This window comes from Mercenaria mercenaria, chromosome 4, assembly GCF_021730395.1.
Source record: "Mercenaria mercenaria strain notata chromosome 4, MADL_Memer_1, whole genome shotgun sequence".
In the NCBI taxonomy this organism is placed as follows: domain Eukaryota; kingdom Metazoa; phylum Mollusca; class Bivalvia; order Venerida; family Veneridae; genus Mercenaria; species Mercenaria mercenaria.
This window is the reverse complement of record NC_069364.1, coordinates 53,192,973-53,215,899: the sequence shown is the minus strand read 5'-3', so window position 1 is coordinate 53,215,899 and position 22,927 is coordinate 53,192,973. Positions and strand designations below refer to the sequence as shown.

The 22,927-nt window shown below is 35.6% G+C and overlaps 1 protein-coding gene across 1 annotated transcript; it reads left to right on the top strand.

The window, feature by feature from the left end:
- Nucleotides 1–1,626: 1,626 nt before the first annotated feature.
- On the top strand, nucleotides 1,627–22,862 carry LOC123551719 (uncharacterized). Its single transcript, XM_045340841.2, has 6 exons — nucleotides 1,627–1,947; nucleotides 11,644–11,783; nucleotides 14,338–14,473; nucleotides 16,826–17,047; nucleotides 18,997–19,090; nucleotides 19,756–22,862. Exons 1-6 carry the CDS (start codon nucleotides 1,878–1,880, stop codon nucleotides 20,117–20,119), a joined length of 1,026 nt encoding a protein of 341 aa, XP_045196776.2. The 5' UTR covers nucleotides 1,627–1,877; the 3' UTR covers nucleotides 20,120–22,862.
- The last annotated feature ends 65 nt before the right edge of the window (nucleotides 22,863–22,927 follow it).

Here is a 22,927-nt window from a genome sequence, read left to right as displayed (position 1 = left end):
GATATTTCACAATACATTTACATGAAGTAAACATGCACATATTTTCAGGCTTTTTATGACCATTTTTTCTTGATTTCTTGAGTTGAGCCGTAACAATATTACAACAACATTTAAACCTAGTGAACTACTCCTCCTAGTTTACATCCCATTCAAATGAAACAATTTCTGAACTTAATATTTATCTTTATTAACATAGGACCCCATTGGAAGTAAGTGATTAGTTTTACTTGGGTCATCCCAGGTGTTAAGATCATATATTTATTCTATGTCATAAATTATAAAATATACTTGACCTTATCATTCATGTATTAATTAGCATATCTATTTTAAGATTTTCATAACATTCTAATCAAATATTTTGATTTATATTGGTCATTGTATACATGTATTTTACTGTATAATTATATATTATAATGTTTTATGATCTTATGCCTGAATAAATATGAATTTAATTGAATAGTAAACAAAAAGAAATGGTGAGTCTAGTTGTCTGTTTATGTCTCTGATAAAAATTATGAATATCTCTAAACAGTGAACTGAGTTTGTAACCTGTAAGCGAATTCTACTATTTATGGTGTGTATCTTACAAAACTTGCCCAAGAATGCTACAGTTGTCTGCGCAAAAAAAGAATCATTTCATGACCTTGATCTTTACCCGAGGGACCCATGTCATATGCGTGACACTACCCAATATTATGGTTAACAGTTGTGTCAAATTAAATTCAAATCCCTTGATAAATGGCAGACCAGACAAGAAACACTTTTTACTTCTAAAGTGTAACCTTGGCCTTGGGGCTAGGGGTCTGAGTCTTGCGCATGACATATCATCTCAATATATGAAACATTTATGTCAAGTAATTTTTAAAATCCCTTCATGGATGGCAGAGTTATGGACCGGACACGAAACAGACTCTGTTAAACATTGTTTTCTAAGTGTGACCTTGGCCTTGGAGCTAGGGGTCTGGGTCTTGTGCATGACATGTTGTCTTATTCTGGTGAACATTTATGCAAATTTATTTCAAAATCCCCTTACAGCTCGAACAAGAATTTACACGGATGCACGCACGCACGAAAGGACGAACAGTGCAAGTTTTATATGCCCACTTTCGAGTGAATAATAAAACCTTCATTCGGATATTAAGAAAACAAATTGAACGGTTAAATGTTTGATATATTTCTCGAGTTTGCAATGGTGTATTTTATTTATTGATATCATGCATATTCTTATGCACCGGGCCTTTTGAATGAAACAAGTCAAACAAGGATGATTTTACTTCCCGAATTGGAAGCAAGTTACTATAATTAGTATCAAGATTCCCGTTCAGGAAGTAGGGAAAACCCCAGTGGTTGACTTCCAAAACAGGAGGTTTCACCTACTGTATACACTTCGATGTTAGTAAGTTATCTTAACCGATAATATATTAAAGTCAATAAATGGCCTAGAATTTACATGAAGCACGATTCTAATTCATGGCTATTAACCTTTAGCCTGCTAAATTTCTAAAATGGACTGGTCCGACACTCAATTTTGGCAATACCATTTATTATTCGAAGGGGTGTTCACTGAAAATTAACTGACTGAATAGCCAACAGTACGGGGCTGATCTTGGTTTGCACTGGTCGCAAAGGCAGAATCATTTGCCGCCAGCAGACTGAATGTTTATGACCAATATTATTTACGTACTTGTTATATCTGTATATATCATCAAAGTAAATAAGACTGATGACCCGAAAGTTGTGAAACAATGGATGAAACTTCTTGAGTGAAGTGCGAAAGTGAAGAAGGCACTTACAATATTCGTGTCCTGAATTCGCCTAGATAGATAATTATCTATTTCCTCCACTGGAAAGCATTGCATGTATTTATCAAATAAAAAATGGAAAGACGTATTATACTCGCTATTGTATTTAGTTTTATTTTGTTTGTTATGCCAACAGATTTATCAGGTATGTTTGTTTTTATTTCTTTAATATTATCTCACAGTCTTTAGGCCTACATTGTTTATTTTTTATTATTAATTTATTTGTTTTAATTCTATTCATTTTTTCATTTATTTTTATGTTTTTTTCATTGCAGCCCCAGATTTGCTAATTGTGTCCTTCAGTTTTGATGTCCGTAATAAATAAAATACGTCGTTTTTAAAACGGTTACTTAATTCAAGGCCTGCATAATTATTTAATCAAAAGGGATTGTAAACCAATCATTTTTTCTGTCTGATATCACATACCTATAAAGTTTGAGCATCCGCATGAATATGACTCTGGGAATATTATGAGTACTCGAGTCTTGTCATCTTGACCGAGTATTGTAAATGTTCCTAGTCTTGGAGCAAGAACTATTCTATCATTCTTTATGAGTTCATCGGCTCGAGAAATGTTGATGTCATCCTTTTGGGTATTGGCTTCTGGTAGCATTTGTTCTTCTGCCTTTGATAAAAACTGATTTTCGCGAATGTCATTTACAATATCTTCAGGCTGGGAAACTGCAGTCTGAATTATTTCAGAACAATCTATTTTTGCTGATATGTACTGAGGTTTTAAAGTGTACGTACCAGTTCCTGCGCGACCTCGAGAAATTTCCTTCAGATAATATTGATGAAAGCGTAGAAATGAAAGTACTACTACGTCAGCTGGGGCTTCTTTCCATTTGTCGATTTGTTTTAACATTTTGTTCATACTTTCGCTCTGGTTCTGGGTTATGCCACTTTATGGGTCATACCTTGTAATTTTTTCTATAGCCCATTTTGAAACTTTTCCCAACTGAGGTAAATTTTTTTCTTCAAAATATTCTTGGAAATGAGCATCCCAGGCTTTATTCAATTCCATAAATGCTGCCATACTTTCCTCTCTTGGATCTCTCTGCCAAATATGAAACGAATGTGGTCTTTGTATGCATTTACTTCCGCATTCGAGAACCATTGCTCCGTCAGCCACCTTCCGATATCATTCAAAATATGGTTCCATCACCTCACATCAACTAGAGTTGGAAAGCCCGACATAGCATTCCTAATGTCTTGTTCACCGTCAGTCACACAAGCAAAAATTGTTTTGGGAAGTCGTATATTTTCTTTGAAAAAGGTGAACAATAATTCGTGAATTTTTTTATATTTACGTTCGTGCAGCATAAAGAGTACTGGCATGCAAGGCATTTCTTTCAAAAGAATATGTCTGAATATCAACGTAGATACGTAGAAATCTCCGAGCTGAGTGTCATCGGCTCTCCAATCCTGATTTTTAAGCCTTCTCCTTTGAAAATCTGTTTCCCCACCTTTTGATCTGAACGTTTGCGCCGATATCGGCTGTTCGGACCGTATTAAATGGAGAATTTGTTCCGTAGAACGACATCTATTTTTTATCCATTTTAGCTGACGACGTTACTAAGACAATCACGTGACGTTAAATTTGACGTCGTCACATAATGACATCGTTAGGACTGGCATATGTCGTGATATGAATTGCCCATGAGTTTAAGAGGCAAAAACAATACAAACATCAAAACCCGTGACAGACCCCGTGACAAAAAATATATTTTCCGTGATAAAATCATCACGGTCGTCACGGCCGTCACGGGTTTTAATAGATCTGAGGTCTTATCCACTGGCACCAGACCAGAAAGAAAATGCCTCTGTACATGTTATACCCTACCCCTAGGTATTCTATAAGAACCATGGTCATGAACGGGAAAGTGCACTAACCCATTTCAATCGTACATTTCTCACTCGGTGAATGGGTACCTAGTATATTGAACAAGCGATAATTTATCTTCCACCGTGCATCAGTCACATTGTCTCAATATTTCATATTGCAGAGATACTCCACATATTTTATGCTTTCGTCGACGTTACAGAAAAAAACCTGCGTGAACTTCCCTAATAAACATCCGGTCTAGAGGTCACGGCAGTGAGCACATATTAGACGAAATGTAAACAAACAAAAACAGAATGCAAAATATTCACAGTTTTACAATGAAACTCGAAATGATGAATGAAATTCATCTTAGATATGATTTTGAATTTGAAGTCATACATTGGTATACATCTGCTCTGTTTATTTAATTAATTTAGCACATTTATGCTGAATATACACATCTTAGCGTACACGTGTAGTTAAATGACAACTGACGTACATTTTCACATCAGCCAATCAGAATAGTTTTGTAATCTAGACCGGAACTTCACCAGGGAAGTTCAAGCAAGTTTTTTTGTGTAACGTTGAAAAAATCTGTAAACTAGCGTTGTTTCTCTAAGATCAGAAGTATTGAAGAAATGTGACCGGTAAACAACAGAAGATAAATTACCACTTGTTCAATACCCACAGTACATATTTACCGAACTGTCTGTTTTAGGTATGAAATGCGTGATTGAAATGGGTAGCTGTGTGAAGTTGGCTAAACAAACGACATACGACATACGACATTCGAAAATACTGAATGTCGTCCATTGCGCGACATACGACATTCGAAAATTTTGAATGTCGTCCGTTGCACGACATACGACAATCGAAAATTTTGAATGTCGTCCATTGCGCGACATACGATATAAGACATTCGAAAATTTTGAATGTCGTCCAGAGTGCGACATACGACATACGACATTCGAACTCTGGCAAAAAAGTTGAATGTCGTTCAGTGCGCGACATACGACATTCGAACTTTGAAGAAAAAATTTGTATGTCGTTCACTGCGCGACATACGACATACGACATTCGAACTTTGAAGAAAAAATCTGAATGTCGTTCACTGCGCGACATACGACATACGACATTCGAACTTTGAAGAAAAAAATTGAATGGCGTTCACTGCGCGACATACGACATTCGAAATTTGAAGAAAAAACTGAATGTCGTTCACTGCGCGACATACGACATACGACATTCGAAAATTGGCCAAAAAATTTGAATGTCGTTTAGTGCGCGACATACGACATTCGACATTCAAACTTTGGCCAAAAATTTTGAATGTCGTTCAGTGCGCGACATACGACATTCGAAAATTGACCAAAAAATTTGAATGTCGTTCACTGCTCGACATACGACATACGACATTCGAACTTTTAGGAAAAAATTTGAATGTCGTTCACTGCACGACATACGACATACGACATTCGAAAATTGACTAAAAAAATTTGAATGTCGTTCACTGCGCGACATACGACATACGACATTCGAAAATTGACCAAAGATTTTGAATGTCGTTCCCTGCGCGACATACGACATACGACATTCGAACTTTGAAGAAAAAAATTGAATGTCGTTCACTGCGCGACATACGACATACGACATTCAAAAATTGACCAAAAAATTTGAATGTCGTTCACTGCGCGACATACGACATACGACATTCGAAATTCGAAGAAAAAATTGAATGTCGTTCACTGCGCGACATACGACATACGACATTTGAAAATTGGCCAAAAAATTTGAATGTCGTTCAGTGCTCGACATACGACATACGACATTCGAACTTTGAAGAAAAAAATTTGAATGTCGTTTACTGCGCGACATACGACATACGACATTCAAACTTTGGCCAAAAAATTTGAATGTCGTTCACTGCGCGACATACGATATTCGATATTTGAAGAAAAAATTGAATGTCGTTCACTGCGTGACATACGACATACGACATTCGAAAATTGGCTTAAAAATTTGAATGTCGTTTAGTGCGCGACATACGACATTCAAAATTTGGCCAAAAAATTTGAATGTCGTTCACTGCGCGACATACGACATACGACATTCGAACTTTGAAGAAAAAAATTGAATGTCGTTCACTGCGCGACATACGACATACGACATTCGAACTTTGACGAAAAAATTTGAATGTCGTTCACTGCGCGACATACGACATTCGAACTTTGAAGAAAAAATTGAATGTCGTTCACTGCGTCAATATTTACTTAGACATAAAACGAAAAGAAGTAGGTGATCTATGGTGAATTGATACTGCATGAAATGTTAAACAATTTACAAATACTAAACTACGGTAATTTCAACAACAGGAACTTGCTGATATCAGAGGCAATGTAACCTGGAATTAGGTCATTTCATTAAGTAGTTAGTTATAAAGTAGTAGAGTTTGCATGTTTATGTGGTAAAAATATGAGTTCACCCAATATATCTAATTCTAAATGTTCGAAGTTAATTAATGTTGCAGTCTCTTTTGTGCCGGAAAGGGAAACCAGCGCGTTTTCATAAGTTAATAAATGTTCGTATGTTGGTTTTCCCCTCATAGAAAGGACAGAAAAAAGAACATTATCAGGTAATCAAAATTAAGCCCCTTTTCAGTATGAAAGACAAAAATATTCAAAAAGTTGATTAGCCTTACTCATTTGTTTGTCAAATTTAAATTCTTCAGACCGATTATTTTACAGCTGGTAACAGAAAATGATCAAACTTGTTATATGCGGTAGGGTGCTGGCCAAGACTAAGCTGGCCCGACTCAGGGAGCCGTGAGAATTGCTTTAATGGTGCCATTGGATTCAGCGAAGGTAGCGCTTGGGTTTTCAGAACCGTCTTGACTGCTCTGACAAGTTCATATTTAAGAATATTACCGGAATTTGACCTATGACCTTGACCCTAGCCGACCGGGTTCGAACCTGACGTGGCCTTTTTTCTCTAGGTACTGATTTGTCCTTTGCAACAAGGTATCATTTATTAAAATCGGACATCAGGTTATGAAGATATGGCTTCTTAGACAAGGACCACCCCTCTATTTAATATATGAAGAAGTATGCATATTTTCACGAATACTGATACATTATAAGACGGTCCTCCAACGAAATCGTCGGCGGTGAAATTACACAAGTTACATATACGTTTAGAAAATGTTTGAATTTTATTTATAAAAGTGATTTCATTAAAATATCTTGTGTTTGGAACATTCTACAATTATTTGAAGTTAATGAAAAACACGGACATTTTCCGTACGGAAAAGTACGGAAATACAGCTTTTATCTTTAAGTACGTACAGACGGACGAATAGATATTGTCTTTTTTTGTCAAAACATTCAGATTTTATCATTTTCTATCAAAACAAGTTTTTATTTGCAGTTATTTATCCAAAATAATTATTTTATAAGCACTTTTTCCTTATTTTATTGCTAATATTTTAAGCCAAAAATGACAAAGTTCACCAAATGTTAGGGTGCCTGTCGGGAAAGAACATTGTTTTAATATTCGTTTAGGCAATACTACTTGTTAACAGAAATTTCACTTTGATACTTTACTTTTAACGCTTTTAATAACAAAATGAAATTGATGAATTTTTCGAAAAAACAATGCGACCATGATTAACCGGTATTTATCCAAGTGAACACCGGTCGACGCACGACAATGCGATACGACATTATGAAAACATCGCTTCGCATTTTCGAGTGTCACTTCGCGTGTCGTGTATCGTTTGGTATTGTCGCGCGTCGACCCTCACCCAAACCCTCGACACGCGACATACGATACGACATTTGAAAAATGTCGCTTCGCGTTGAGCGTCGTTTGTGATTATCGCATGTCGTTTGATAATGTCGCCGTCGCGTTTGCAGGGTCGACACACGACAACGCGAAGTGACATCGCGACATTACGAAGTGACATAGCGACAATGCGATACGAATCTCGACAACGCGAAGTGACATCGCGATTTATCGTGCTTTTGAAAAGCGACATTTCAAAATGGATATCGCGACATTGTCGTTTGGGATTGTCGCCGTCGTTTGCGATTGTCGGGTGTCACTTCGTAATGTCGCTATGTCACTTCGTGTTGTCGTGTATAGACCCCACAAACGCGACGGCGACATTATAAATGGCCCCAATATGATTCCGTAGGCATGACAGGTAGCAAAAAATGTACATATTAATTCTTAATTCGGGATATATCAATACAAATTAACTGAAATTATTTTTTACAATCTTATTTGAATTCAATTATCAATTCAAAGTTTTATCAAAGGTAGGCTCCGCAAAATGGGTCTTTGTATTCGCTCCATTAAACAACGAAAACGCCAATACTAAGTTTGAACTTTATATCAATCAATTACTACGACTTCCCTAAGATCTTACCACTAATAAAGCGCAAAATGAACCGATAGTTACTCAACCTAGCACCTCCAATCCAGCTGATATCCGGGAAATAAAATAACAGATTTGCATACTGATGGTATATGCATAATTATTCTTTAACAGAAATGAATTGAAAGGGTCGTGAAGAATGATATGCAACTACATAATTTTTTTAAACTGAAAAACAAGTCAATCTAAAAAATAATGCATAATGTTTTTAATGTTTTTGAAGAAATTCCTGAAGTAAATACTAAAAAAGGAGATCACGGTTTTGAGGGTTGAACGTCACATCCACACGTTTTTACTTTCAAAGCTTAAATGGTGAGGGAAGAACCCGGTTGCCCCCAGTCTGAGCATTATTTCATCATAGGCGGGCACGTAGGTATCAACACCAACCTTGATAGCTTCGTAAGGGCGTAAACCACATTGTCGTGGCTCAAATGCTTTGTAGTCGACCAAGTAATAATAATAGTGATGAGAGATAGTTATCAAACAAGTATACAGAATGTCGTACGTCGCACACTGAACGACATTCAAATTTTTGGGTCAAAGTTCGAATGTCGTATGTCGTATGTTGGGCACTAAGCGACATTCAAATTATTTGGTCAAAGTTCGAATGTCGTATGTCGTATGTCGCGCACTGAGCGACATTCGAATTTTTTGGTCAAAGTTCGAATGTTGTATGTCGTATGTCGTGCACTGAACGACATTCAAATTGTTTGGCCAAAGTTCGAATGTCGTATGTCGCGCACTGGACGACATTCAAAATTTTCGAATGTCGTATGTCGTATGTCGCGCAGTGAACGACATTCAATTTTTTCTTCAAAGTTCGAATGTCGTATGTCGTATGTCGCACATTGAACGACATTCAATCTTCTTGGTCAAAGTTCGAATGTCGTATGTCGTACGTCGCGCAACGGACGACATTCAAAATTTTCGAATGTCGTATGTCGCGCAGTAAACAACATTCAAATTTTTTCTTCAAAGTTCGAATGTCGTATGTCGTATGTCACGCAATGAACAACATTCAAATTTTTTAGTCAATTTTCGAATGTCGTATGTCGTGCACTGAACGACATTCAAAATTTTTCCTCAAAGTTCGAATGTCGTATGTCGTATGTCGCGCAGTGAACGACATTCAATTTTTTCCTTCAAAGTTCGAATGTCGTATGTCGTCTGTCGCTCACTGAACGACATTCAAATTTTTTGGCCAAAGTTTGAATGTCGAATGTCGTATGTCGCGCACTAAACGACATTCAAATTTTTTGGCCAATTTTCGAATGTCGTATGTCGTAGGTCACGCAGTGAACGACATTCATTTTTTTCTTCAAATATCGAATGTCGAATGTCGTATGTCGCGCAGTGAACGAAATTCAAATTTTTTCTTCAAAGTTCGAATTTCGTATGTCGTATGTCGCGCAGTGAACGACATTCAAATTTTTTCTTCAAAGTTCGAATGTCGTATGTCGTATGTCGCGCAGTGAACGACATTCAAATTTTTTGGCCAAAGTTTGAATGTCGAATGTCGTATGTCGCGCACTAAACGACATTCAAATTTTTTGGCCAATTTTCGAATGTCGTATGTCGTATGTCACGCAGTGAACGACATTCATTTTTTTCTTCAAATATCGAATGTCGTATGTCGTATGTCGCGCAGTGAACGAAATTCAAATTTTTTCTTCAAAGTTCGAATTTCGTATGTCGTATATCGCGCAGTGAACGACATTCAAATTTTTTCTTCAAAGTTCGAATGTCGTATGTCGTATGTCGCGTAGTGAACGACATTCAAACTTTTTGGCCAAAGTTTGAATGTCGAATGTCGTATGTCGCGCACTAAACGACATTCAAATTTTTTGGCCAATTTTCGAATGTCGTATGTCGCGCAGTGAACGACATTCAATTTTTTGTTTAAATTTCGAATGTCGTATGTCGCGCAGTGAACGACATTCAAATTTTTTCTTCAAAGTTCGAATGTCGTATGTCGCGCACTGAACGACATTCAAATTTTTTCTTCAAAGTTCAAATGTCGTATGTCGTATGTCGCGAAGTGAACGACATTCAAATTTTTTCTTCAAAGTTCGAATGTCGTATGTCGTATGTCGCGCACTGAACGACATTCAACTTTTTTGCCAAAGTTCGAATGTCGTATGTAGTATGTCGCGCTCTGGACGACATTCAAAATTTTCGAATGTCGTATGTCGCGCAATGGACGACATTCAATATTTTCGAATGTCGTATGTCGTATGTTTAGCCAACTTCACACAGCTGAAATGGGTTAGTATATTTTCCCGTTCATGACCATGGTTCTTATAGAATACCTAGAGGTAGGGTACAACATGTACAGAGACATTTTCTTTCTGGTCTGGTGTCAGTGGTTTTATCCATCATTAAATAATACATGGGAGACAGCACTAGAATACAAATATAATGACTTTTACAGTCCCCGATTATGCATAACTGAAATATCTAGCAAATGTAAAATATCTTATTTATGCGAAAATGAAAACCTGGTTACGCAAATTTTCAGGTACCTGTTTTACATTTAAATAGTTTTATTCAGGTGGAGATCGTTATCGTTCCTTCGATTGATCGGACGAAACTTGTTTCGTTCGATGGCAAGGAATGATTGTTGGGACCTACATCATAATTAAATACTATCATACGCTCTTTTCATTTGACCACCGGAACTCAATTTTTGAGACAATGAGTCAATGTCGAATTTTTCAGTCTTCGAATATAAAGATAAATAATGCTTGAATAAGATTATAGACGAGACATATGTCACGTCCTAAATGAAGAAAACTGAACCCTGAAAATGTTCTGTTTTATGAAGAAATTGCCAGGAAAGTTATGGCTGTCCGAACTGAACAACTTGTCTGTCTGTACAATAGATAAGAAATATCTAGATCACCTAGATTTCATTTCAGGCATCGGGTAATCAGTTAGCTATTGTGTACTTCCATGTGTATTATTTACACTTAACATTGATATCAGAATTAATGATTATTTTTTATAAGTTAAGAATTGATATTAATTTAAACATTTATGCGTCCAATTGCCCTCTTTATATAAACCAGGCACCAAGACAACAGAAGAAAAAAACATTTCTGTTCACATAATAATTTTTGAATATTTTGAAGTTTGATCTCTTGACGCAACTAATAACAAAGACTCTCTAAGGAAGATTATTCATGTTAATTCAGGATATGGACAGACACATAGCGTATCCTTCAGAGGAAAACCTTAGGTTTGACTGATCTGAGAAACTCTCGAGGAAAAACACGTTGGGATCATCCTCATGCACCCATAGAAAAATTCTTGTGCCGAATTTAACGTCCAATATTGAAATATTGTTATTAAAAAACTGAGTATGTTAAGAGTACACTTCTAATTTTATCATTATATCAAGCTTTCACATTTCGAAACCACTAGAGACGGACTTATTCGTGTTCAACATGCACTCAGTTTGGTAGTTTTTACTTGTACACAGCAACTGTTATGATAATAGGTATATGCTTGCTTTATCTGTGACTTGCTTATCTATGCCCATGAAATAGTTGCTACTAAAAATTATTTCACATTTTATACAGCTTACACGCCGGATGGTTACATAGGATGCTACCACAGAAAATCTTTGGTGATGCTGTATCAAAAAAGCTTTTCTAGAAATAAGGGAGACAAATGCATGAATCTCTGTTTGCACAAAAGTTTTCGATATGCAGCCACAGAGGTAAGTCATCTTAAAGATATTTTGTTTGTTTGTTTTAGGTTTAACGCCGTTTTTCAACAATATTTACCAGAGCACGCCAATCATATACAGAATCCTGGTACGGGGAGACTTTTTACAGCCGTCACACGACACGAATGCTGTTGTAATATGGGTTTAAGTACGGGGCAACTTTTTATGGCAAACGGGCATACAACAAGATTTCCATGATGATAAAAAAACGAATGTATTAAAAGACTCTACGAAAGCATTGAAATTTCAGTATAAAAAGCAAATGGTTAAAATGCGGGCAACAATAAAACATAATATAAGCCGTAAGCGGGCAACAATAAAACATAATTTAAGATACCATATCTGTTTCCATTAGAAACTACTCTGAATGAATGAACATACCATATTTAACAAGTAAATTCGATGAATTGGTATCCCCCGCCGAAAGGGTTTGTGGTGAGGAATGGCAAAAATATATCCGGCAAAAAGTTAAGGATGTTAATAAGAAGTAAATAATTTCTTGAGTCAAAATCAATTTAACAGAAAACAAATGTTTAATTAAATAGTACATAATAAATGTATGATACTTTGATCCTGACTAAAGAATTTATTTTGAATGGGATATGCTTACTGTAATAAGCTTAGCTTTTAAAATTAAGTGCAGTTAATTGAAATGTGAGCTTGAAGTTTAACTGGAATGAAATATTGTCTTTGAGTGGTTTGGCACCAGGTGTTGCTGTTTAACATGTACATTTGAACTTAAAAGAACAGATGTCCTTAAGAGAACACAATCAAGTAAGATATCTTGAACAATGTACATTGGCTGAGGGCAAGGTTTGTGCAGTCACAACTTAACATGTTGAAGGTTTGAACATTTTTTTAAAAAAAGAAAAGGAACGGAAATATATATTAGTATATGTTTACTTTTTTATGGGGTGGGGTGGGGCTGCGGGGGAAAGGGTGAGGAGACAAAATTTCACACTTTGATTATAAATATTGATGGAAAATTAAAAATGAAAAAACAAAAAAACAAAAAATGGGTGAAGTGGGGTGGGGGCAGAGGATGCATGATCAGTGGTGGGCATGACTTGGTGGAGGAGCGAGGTAGGCGAAAGGTACAACTTGCATGTTGATAAATATTCATGGAACGTTTGAAAAAAATCTAAAATAAGGAATGAAAAGTTTTGTTTGTTTTTTTGTGGGGGTGGGGGGGGGGCGGGAGGGGAAGGGGATGTGACCAAGACAAGTGGGTGACCAGGTGTGGGTGCGCAACTTCACATGCTTATAATAAATGTTCATAGAAAAGAATGAAAGAAATTTAATAAAATTCTGCCAAATGGTAAGTTTGTTATGTACAAATATGTGGATTTTTAGACAATAAAAGGGCAATAACTCTGAAGTTACAAAAGAAATCCATATGAAATTGTGTGTGCACAACCACATTATAGTGCTCTAAATTCTGTTCAAGCTTCAAAGTTCAAGGTCAAATATATCAAAAGTTATGATGCAGAAATTGCCATATCTATAGATCTGTAGTACCCTATATAGTTAACACTACAAACTTCTAAGGGCCATAACTCTGGTGTTACTTGGGCAATCTGACTGAAACTTGATGGGCCCCATAACCTCATAGTGGTGAACATGTATATGAAGTTTCTTTGAAAAAAAATCTAAAATAAGGAATGATTTTTTTTTATTTTTTGGTGGGGGTGGAGGGGGGAGGGGTGTGATCAAGATAAGGGGGTGACCAGGTGTGGGTACACAACTTCACGTGTTTACAATAAATGTTCATGTAAAAGAATGAAAGAAATTGAATGAAATTCTACCAAATGGTAAGTTTGTTATGTACAAATATGTGGATTTTTATATACTTAAAGGGCAATAACTCTTAATTTACAAATAAATCCGAACGAAATTGTGTGTACACAACCACATTATGGTGATCTAAATTCTGTTTAAGTTTCATAGTTCCAGGTCAAATATATGAAAAGTTATGATGCAGAAATTGCCGTATTTATAGTAGTACTACCCTATATAGTTAACACTAGAAATTTCTAAGGGCCATAACTCTGGTGTTAATAGAGCAATCTGAATGAAACCTGACGGGCCGCAAGAACTCATAGTGGTGAACATGTATTTGAAGTTTTATATAAATATTCCCAACCATTTCCTAGATATGGCTCCGGACGGACGGACGGACGGAAGGACGGACGGACGGACAACGCCAAAACTATATCCCTCCGACTTTCGTCGGGGGATAACAAATAAACTCCCTTGCTAAAAATCTAGCTCAATAGCAATTTAGTATAAGTGCTATTTATACTCTGCCCTGGTATAAAAAATAGTTCTGAACTAGTTTATTGGAACTAGCTGGAGTTTGGGGGGATGTTTTTTTATTTAGAAACTAAATCTAATTCTAAGGTAAATGGTAAATAAGTTACCCGGTAAAATTATTTCCATTGTTTCACCGATACTTGTGGCCAGGGCCCCGACCCTAGCGTAATTATGTTACGTCCATAAAATCCCAGGACATCTATTTAACTATAAATAACCTTCTTAATTACAGCATAGTGTGTGTTTCTGTGGTAATAAATTAAGAGAGGAACATTCCGTCGCAATGAAGTGTTATGAGGAGTGCCCTGGCAACAAAAATGAAATCTGCGGAGGACTGTACAGCGAAATATCACTATATGATATATCGCGTAAGTTTAATAAATTGTTTCTTGGTTTTGTTATTGACATAAGGCATATAGGTAAAGAATTATCTGTTTTTGTTCGAATGCCTTGAACACAACTTGTACACAAAAGTATATTCGCCTGTCAGAGAGACGAATAGAAATTACGTTTCCCGGAGGTAAAAATGTTATCTAGCTAAAAAAAAAAAAATCTCAAATATAAGAAAACATTGATTGATTGTTTGTTTGTTTGTTTGATGTTATGCCGGCTATTAGGTCACACCGACACAAATTTGAAATAATGAATAATACAGATCTGATCACTACTGTATATTTTTTGTTTTAACAAGTAAGTTACTTCTCTTTAGTTAAGTATAGTTAGTCATCAATGATCAATTATACATAGCAGATATACCATAGTTTTATAATATCATGAATTGTCTTCCTTTTTCTCTTACAGGAAACATGTAATGAGTCATTTCTTTGTAGGCCTTCATTCATAAGTGTTTTTTTCTTAAGTGTGTATTACTCATTTTCCTTATTATTTTATTGTTTTTCATCTTCTGACCAATTCAAAGAGTCGTGTCTTTATAGATTGTAATGATAAGAAGATATGAACACAATAATTCTCTTAACTGATTTATGAGTAATGTTCGTTTGCAAATAATTGTTCAGTCATAATACTTTTTGAACCACCTAAGGGAACAGCGGATGTGTTATAATGAAAAATGACATATTATATAATTTGCAACTATTGAGGTGAATTCAGATTGGTAGATGACAATGTAAGAAGTACAGAACACATAAAATCTTAACTATGTCACATGTTTCCTCGGTACGAAAATTTTTCCAACTTCTGGTGAAATTTTCTGTTGACTTAAGATAGTTCTGCACGTTTGGATAGAAATGTTTTCTAGAATGTAGAATTTGAGTAAACTCTGATTTTTCAAAACTTCAGAATATACCGGAAAAATTCAGCATATAAAAAGGATAAAGTCGTGTACTTGATTTTTTGCTAGACTGATTTGAAAAATTTAGACATCACACATTTTTTTTTATAATGGGAGTCTATGCGAAAATCAAAACTTTCAAAACATTTTCGCAAAAAGAACTTTTTTCTACAATGTAGGTTTTGTTGAAACTTCTCAAACTTGTAAATAAGCATATTGCCTATACTGTGTTGAAATAAAATGTAATGGTCCGTGTGCTTAATTTTTACATATTTGACCATGATTAAAGTGAACCGAATATTTTTCGCTAATTTAAAGACATTATATTGAATTATTTAACGTGTCATACATCTTAATATCATATTTTGACTTAAGAAATATAGAAATAGTATCATTTTGATAAATTTACTCACAAGTTGTCATTAATTTATAAAATGATTTTCATTTCGGTACGCCGGATCCAGGCTTTATTCTACGTTTTCCGGATAAATGACGTTACGCCATCACTTCCAGTTTATCAAACGTGCAGAACTACATCAAGGATAGCTATGTCAGTCTGGAATGGCAGAGCTAATACACCATAAAACATCAGCTCCAGTAAGGCGGATTAATCTTCCCTGAAAATGAAAATATACAAGATTTATATAGCGTCTTTTCAAATCATAAACATTTAAAGGCGCTTTTGTTTGTTTTTGTGTTTGCTTGTTGGGTTTAACGTAGCACCGACACAATTATGTCATATGGCGTCTTTCCGGCTTTGGTGGAGGAAGAACCCAAGTGCCTCTCCGTGCATTGTTTCATCATGGGCGGGCACCTCGGTAGAACCATCGACCTTTTGTAAGCAAGCTGGATGGCTTCTTCACATGAAGAATGCAACGCCCTAAATAAGGCTCGAACTCACATCGGTGAGGGGCAAGTGATTTGAAGTCAGCGACTTTAACCACTCGGCCACGGAGGTCCCCTCAAAGGCGCTTTACAATCGAGGGCAGCCAAACAGGGTGCAATTCCGTGTGCAGGGACCGAATGATCTAACCAGAGGGCCAGAGAGAGAAAAGGCCTCTTCAACCCCCTGAACAGAGAGAGAGAAATCTATTAGTCAGGCCTGTCAGGCAAACCTATCCTATCTCTTTAACGTGCCCGTAGTATATCAGAAAGACCAGAATTGGCCTCTTAGCTAGGTGGAAGACAGTCCATCACATAAAAGAAACTCCACTGTTGGACCGGCTTAGTCCTTGTTTATTACGATTTTTAGTCACTAAATGAATATTAAATTGGGGGTTTGAGATACATGGTAGTATACTCATGGCCATAAGCACAGACATCATTTACATTCCAGTGACATCATACTAGTTACTTTTGATAGTAAAACTTCTATATTGAGGAGGAGTTTATTTTATATATTTGATAGTTTTATATAACCTTCTATCAGAAACAACATTAACATTACCACGTACGACAACAACACCAACTACAACAAAAACTACAACAACAACAACGACCGCTACTACAGAGACAACAACAGCAACAACAAAATCATTGCCGACGACGTTAGTAAGGACCGAAGGAAAAAAAGTAACAGGAACACATTCGACAGAGATAGCAGCAACAAATAGTTCAAAGGCAGTCACGAATGCAGATTTTCAAAGATTGGGTAACTGTACATTTTCAAATGTTTATACGTTATTCAAGTAATATTCATAATGATTATATAATTTTGTCTGGCAAACACTTCTATTTAGAAATTCAAATAATATAGGTTTAAATGTCAAATGGGTAATGCTTTTCATTCTTGTTTATGATCTTAAGGTGGAATGCACCCCAATCTTTTTTGCCGAATATTGTCCTGAAATTTATACTGTACAAAATTCAGGATATATGCGATTGAGTTCCGGTTTTATTTTTTCGCCTTATGGTTCGTGTTTTTTGCTTTTATGTCACAAACATGGCCCCTGACGTCACTTTTCGTGCAACGCCGAGTTCCGAGTGTTTTCGGAATTCTTCTTTCCCCGCGCTCTGAATGTCGTATAAATGAAAAATACAAATTTATTTCTTGGCGGGAACCTTCTGATCAAGTGCAGATACAAGCTCTTAATAATGGTTGCTAGAAAATATTTCATAAAACCCTCACTAGTTGCAGCTTTCATATTTAAGAAGTACGGAAAAAGTAAAAGCCGTTTCTTTTTCTCCGGATGTCCGGGATATAGATGTAGAAACTGTAGTTTCGTGTTCACAATCTGAACACTTAAATCTAAATAATTATAAGTCATTTCAATTAATCAACACACATAATACATGTTGATTAACCACTGATCAAAAGTCTTTTTCGATAATATCCTTAGATGCGAAATGTCATTTACATAATTTACACCCTTTATGAAATATCTCGTTAAGATATTTCAGGTCCGTAATCACTTGAATGTTATTACATGTTTTAAAAAATCGACTTTTTTTCTTTAACACTTTCTTAGCAAATCTCACCATATGTCTCTCAATACTTTCATGTCGATTCATTTCATCAATTCATTCCGAATTTACCGTTAATACATGCAGCTTGGCATATTCTTTTGATTATTTTGTTAAAAAAAATGACGATTAAACGTGTCATGTCTTTGTGGGGTACGGGTAAAATATCGTCAAATATTGAAAAATTAAAGTCGGTGACCCCTAAGTATTTATGTATGTACTAGACGTACATACACTGCGAAACAACATACCAAAATTTTACGGTTTTTTATCGAGTCGATTTTTTATAAACTGGATTTTAAGGCAAAATTTGTAACAAAACTTGATGTGAGTTTTTCCGTTCTGACGTCACAATGTCACAATATCGTCTCTGACGTCCTAGGCGTAAATCTTAATTCGCTCAATTTTATACCATTAAGTAGCATTTTCTGAATGCAAAATGACAAATATTTTGTATTTTTCATCGATATGACATTCAGAGCGCAGGAAAGGAAAACTACTGAAAGCACCCGGAACTGCGCGTTGCATGAAAAGAGACGTCAGGGGCCATGTTTGTGACACAATAGCAAAAATCACGGACAATATGGCGACAAAGTAAAACCGGAGCACAATCGTATATATCTTGAATTTTATACAGTATAAATTTCAGGACGAAATTCGGCAAAAAAAATTTGGGGCGCATTCCACCTTAAGATGTCACATAAAACATAGTTTCCAAATATGCACAACTAAAAGTATATAATACTGAAATTTTGTTTCAATAAATTTGCAAACACTGGACAGACATTGGAACAAACAAATTGTCCAGCAGCAAAACAGACTGGGTCCTGTTGTTTGAAACTTTAACAGGCGATTATGCTAACGGTTGATTAACTCTTACGGTTATTTTTCGACATTTTAGAAGTAAGAATTGTGAGCTCTGAAAAATCATTACAATAAAATCAAAATATTATACTTGTTTCCACCATCAAGACTAGTGTTTTGAATCAAACTTTAACCAACTGTTAGTTTAACAGACGGTTAAAGTTTCGAACAACCGGGCGCTGAAATCTTATCTTAGAAAGATGGATATATTTATATATTTAAAATGTTTGAAAACAGATGGCATTAATTTTAAAGTATGAAACTATTTTACAGATGACAAATACAAATACCATATTGTGATGTATGTATCCATTCCTGCTACTGTCGCCATCGTTGGAACAGTTGTTGTTATTATCGTCGTATGCAAGTGAGTAAAATATAGAGCAATTTTCCAGCTGGTCTCTATTCACATGCTAATACTCACTGCAAATATTTTAAACTGTACTAAAAGAGGTGGTCTTTAGAGCCAAAATTATTTTTTTGGTCGTTGCCAGAAATTTCACTTGATATAATCTTATTCCGTGATGGTTTTCATTATAAGTATCATCCTAAAAAAACGTAAAAGATAGTACTGCGAAATTTTTGGAATATTTGTCAACTGTCAAACGTTTGGTAATTCTATTCGACAGATCTACATTTACTAAAACAAAATGTAGTAAGATGTGTGGTTCAGCAAAGCAATACATTAAAAAACTGAATTAAATTTAACTTTAGTTTTTGTTGGGCCAGCCCGACACGGCGACTTTTCCCTCATTTAATTGCAGGCAAAGACCCGAGATATCCCTCTGGGCATTGCTTCAGACATGAATGGGCACCTTGATAGAACTACCCAGTTGAATGTCTTCCTCATATTTTCACTAATAACCAGTTGATAAATATAGATCATTCTAACAATTGTCGCGTTTTATTGTTTGCCTCGAAATGTAAATTAATGATTATGCTTCTTTCTTTAGTTGAATATTTTATTGTTATTATTGTTAACGAGTATTCTTATCTGATGCCATGAAAATATGTGTAAAATATATACTTAAGGGTTACTAGACGGAAACAAAAACCTGTTCACTATGCAAACACATCTAGAAAAGAAATGACTACAGAGGACAAACTTCCAAAAGACGACGACAGTGAACATATCTATGACCAGTGTGCATGTCCCCAGGAAGTGGCTTATTATAGCAATGGAGAGTACTTGACACCGGTCGTTGGTACCATGAAACGGCTTCAGGAGGATGCAACACCCTTGAACAAAAGAAAAGAGAAAACACATGCGGGAACATCGAAAGGGGTAAACAATGCCACGTACGGAAGAACTGATCGCACTGAAAATACTTACGAAGAACTTATTAAAGACGATTCAGCTGACAAAAATGTTTATCAGACAGCTTGTTATGAATAGTTCTTTTTCTCTCATGTAAACTTTTGTTGTAAATACCAACAGGTGTAAGCGGCGTTTGGTTCAAATTCATTGAAACATGGTCGTTGAATTACATAATACATGTAATGTATGTTACATGCAACTGTAAGTGCCCGTACAGTATTTCTTACATCAAGGTGACACTTTGAAAATATAATAAAAGCTGATAAGAAACTCAGAAATGACATATATATGAAAATCAAGAGCCATGTTGGACATAGCTTTCATTCGCAAATATTTTGTGTAAAATGTGTAAAAAGGGAATCATTTTGAATTGTTGAATTGCATGCATATTTGTTAGTTTACGGGTTTTAAAGCGAAACCCTTTCCATCTTTTATGAGTAAACTAAAGAGAGACAATTCGGAAGGTAAACACGGTAGGGGTTTGGTTCTTGTACACTGCACTTTTCTACAATTTTCTTCATCTTTGTAGGCAGTTTTAAACAAATCTCTTCAAACAGATATGCTTTAGAGTTATGGTTTTTGTACAGTCTTGATGACCTCTGTCTTTTCTGAAGTTTTCGTAGTTTTAGATTTCTGCCCCACAAACGATTGTAATGAGCCAATTAAATAAAGGGAAGAAGTTCAAAATGTAAGTGAGGTAGAGTTATACTTCTTAAACACTGCACTTTCTAACAATATCCTCCATCTTTGTATGCAGTTTGCATAAAATCCCTTCAAGACGTCAAGACTGGTGTCTCGATCGAGTTTATTAGATTAGGGAGATGGGAGATAATCCTAAAAGTAGTCAAATTTCAATTGAGTAATGATTCTTGTACAATGTACTTCAGTCAATGCGTAAAGTGTAACAAAGTCCCTTTAATAATGCCGGAGTTATGTTCCAGACAAAAGATCAAATAAAGGGAGAGAATTAAGAAGAAAGAGAGGTAAAGTTATAGTTTTTATACGTTGTACTTTCTCCCATGTTATTTTGTGAAGTTTTAACAATACTCAATCAATAGCTTTGTAGTTCTGCTCTGGACGGAAGTTTTTGAGTAATTGGATGTGAGAATGATAAGGTTACTGTTCTCGTACACTGCACTTCCTCTTGATGGCTTCTGACATTGTTTGAAGTTTTAGCAAAGTCTCTTCAATAGGATTGAAGTTATGCTCTGGACAAAGTTTTTGTGTAAATCATAAAAATGGAGGTACTAGTAACTCAAAAAGTTGGCCCAATGGAGTTAGTTTTAGTGTACAATAAACCTCTCATTCTGCGAAGTGTACACGAAATCCCTTTCCTAGTTTTGGTGTTCTGTAAACGAGGAAGATACTTAAAAAAGTGAACGGGTAAAGTAATGTTTTTGTACACTGTACTTTCTTTCAACAGTCTCTGTCATTGTGTGAAGATTTAACAGCACCATTTGAATAGGTTTGGAGTTATACCTGATACAAAATGGCTATGAGTAAATCATAGAAATAGAAATAATTCAAACGAAAGCATGTTCAATTATGTATTTCCCAGGGTCATTGAATTTAACATCGCCGTATATTTTTGACTGATTTCTACTAGGTGTCTTGTCAGAAATGTCTCCGATATACAGTGAATGTTCGTGTTGCTCTCGCATGGTCAATCAGTCATTTCTAAAGAGTTTATGGTTTTGGTTTAGAAGACTGTAAATAATTTTATTTGTTCTTTCTACTTGATAATATTCTATGACCCAATTTTTAATATTCAATCCCAATCTGCCCCAAACGAATAGACATGTAACATTAATCGATGTTGGGACATTATTTTCCTCTTGCTAGATCTATATACCGTATAGCGAGTTAATTTTGCTGGCAAAAATATCTGTGGTTTTGTCCTAAAATGGGCCTAGTTTATTTCCGTGTTTTGTATTACTGCGACCTTCGAGAAAAGCAGGAATTAACTTTTGCGGTTTTCATAAACCGAAAGTAAATTTTGCATGAGAAATAGCCACCGCACTTATTACGTCATACTTAACGACTCAAATGCATATTGTTCTCGTCAGTTATATCTTGGTAGAATTATCTAGTTCGGAATCTAGGCCAGTGAAGTTGGCACAGAGGATTTATGTTTAAATCTGATTTCCTTTCATTGTCGTGCATGATCAAATATCAGAGTTAAAAATAAATACTGTAGGTCTAGTAACACTGCTGGTAGAAACATTTACGATTTATTTACAAATATATACAAATGCAAAATCTAGTACATAGTCCGTTCACAGTCCATTCAGTTACAACACATATTAATTAGTTTGTTTAACTTTTCATAAACCTAGAGTATTTTGTGGTATACACTTGTAGAAGATTACACGCCCGAAACGGTTACAATTCATTCGTTGACAATAGGTTGATACACTAACAAAAGCAATCAACAACAATCGATACGGTGTGAATAACTTGACAGCAGACGAAAAACTCGTGAGATAAAGATAACGGGTCATTATATCAAGCGAAATATCAACGTTTATTTCTGCGTCAGAACATTCTGCTGATAGTTTGAATTTGCAGTTTATTTGTGCGTGGCAGCCTCGACCCGCACATTTAGCAGAAATAAAAACCCGCAGAATTAACCCGCTACACGGTATCCACTTTTCATGATTTTTACCTAATGTAAATAAAATGTATTTGCACTATGTTAGTTGTGTGATATTTTTGTGAAACAATAAGAGCTATTTTTATGTGTTTTTGTTGTTGTTGTTTTGTTGTTGTTGTTGCTTTTTCAGAGGGCTATATGTAAAATAAAATGTATGTAAGTACTATAGTATGGTGTTTTCGAGCCTTGTTACGTGCAACGTGATGTCTACTTCCCTCTTTTTACTAAAGGAG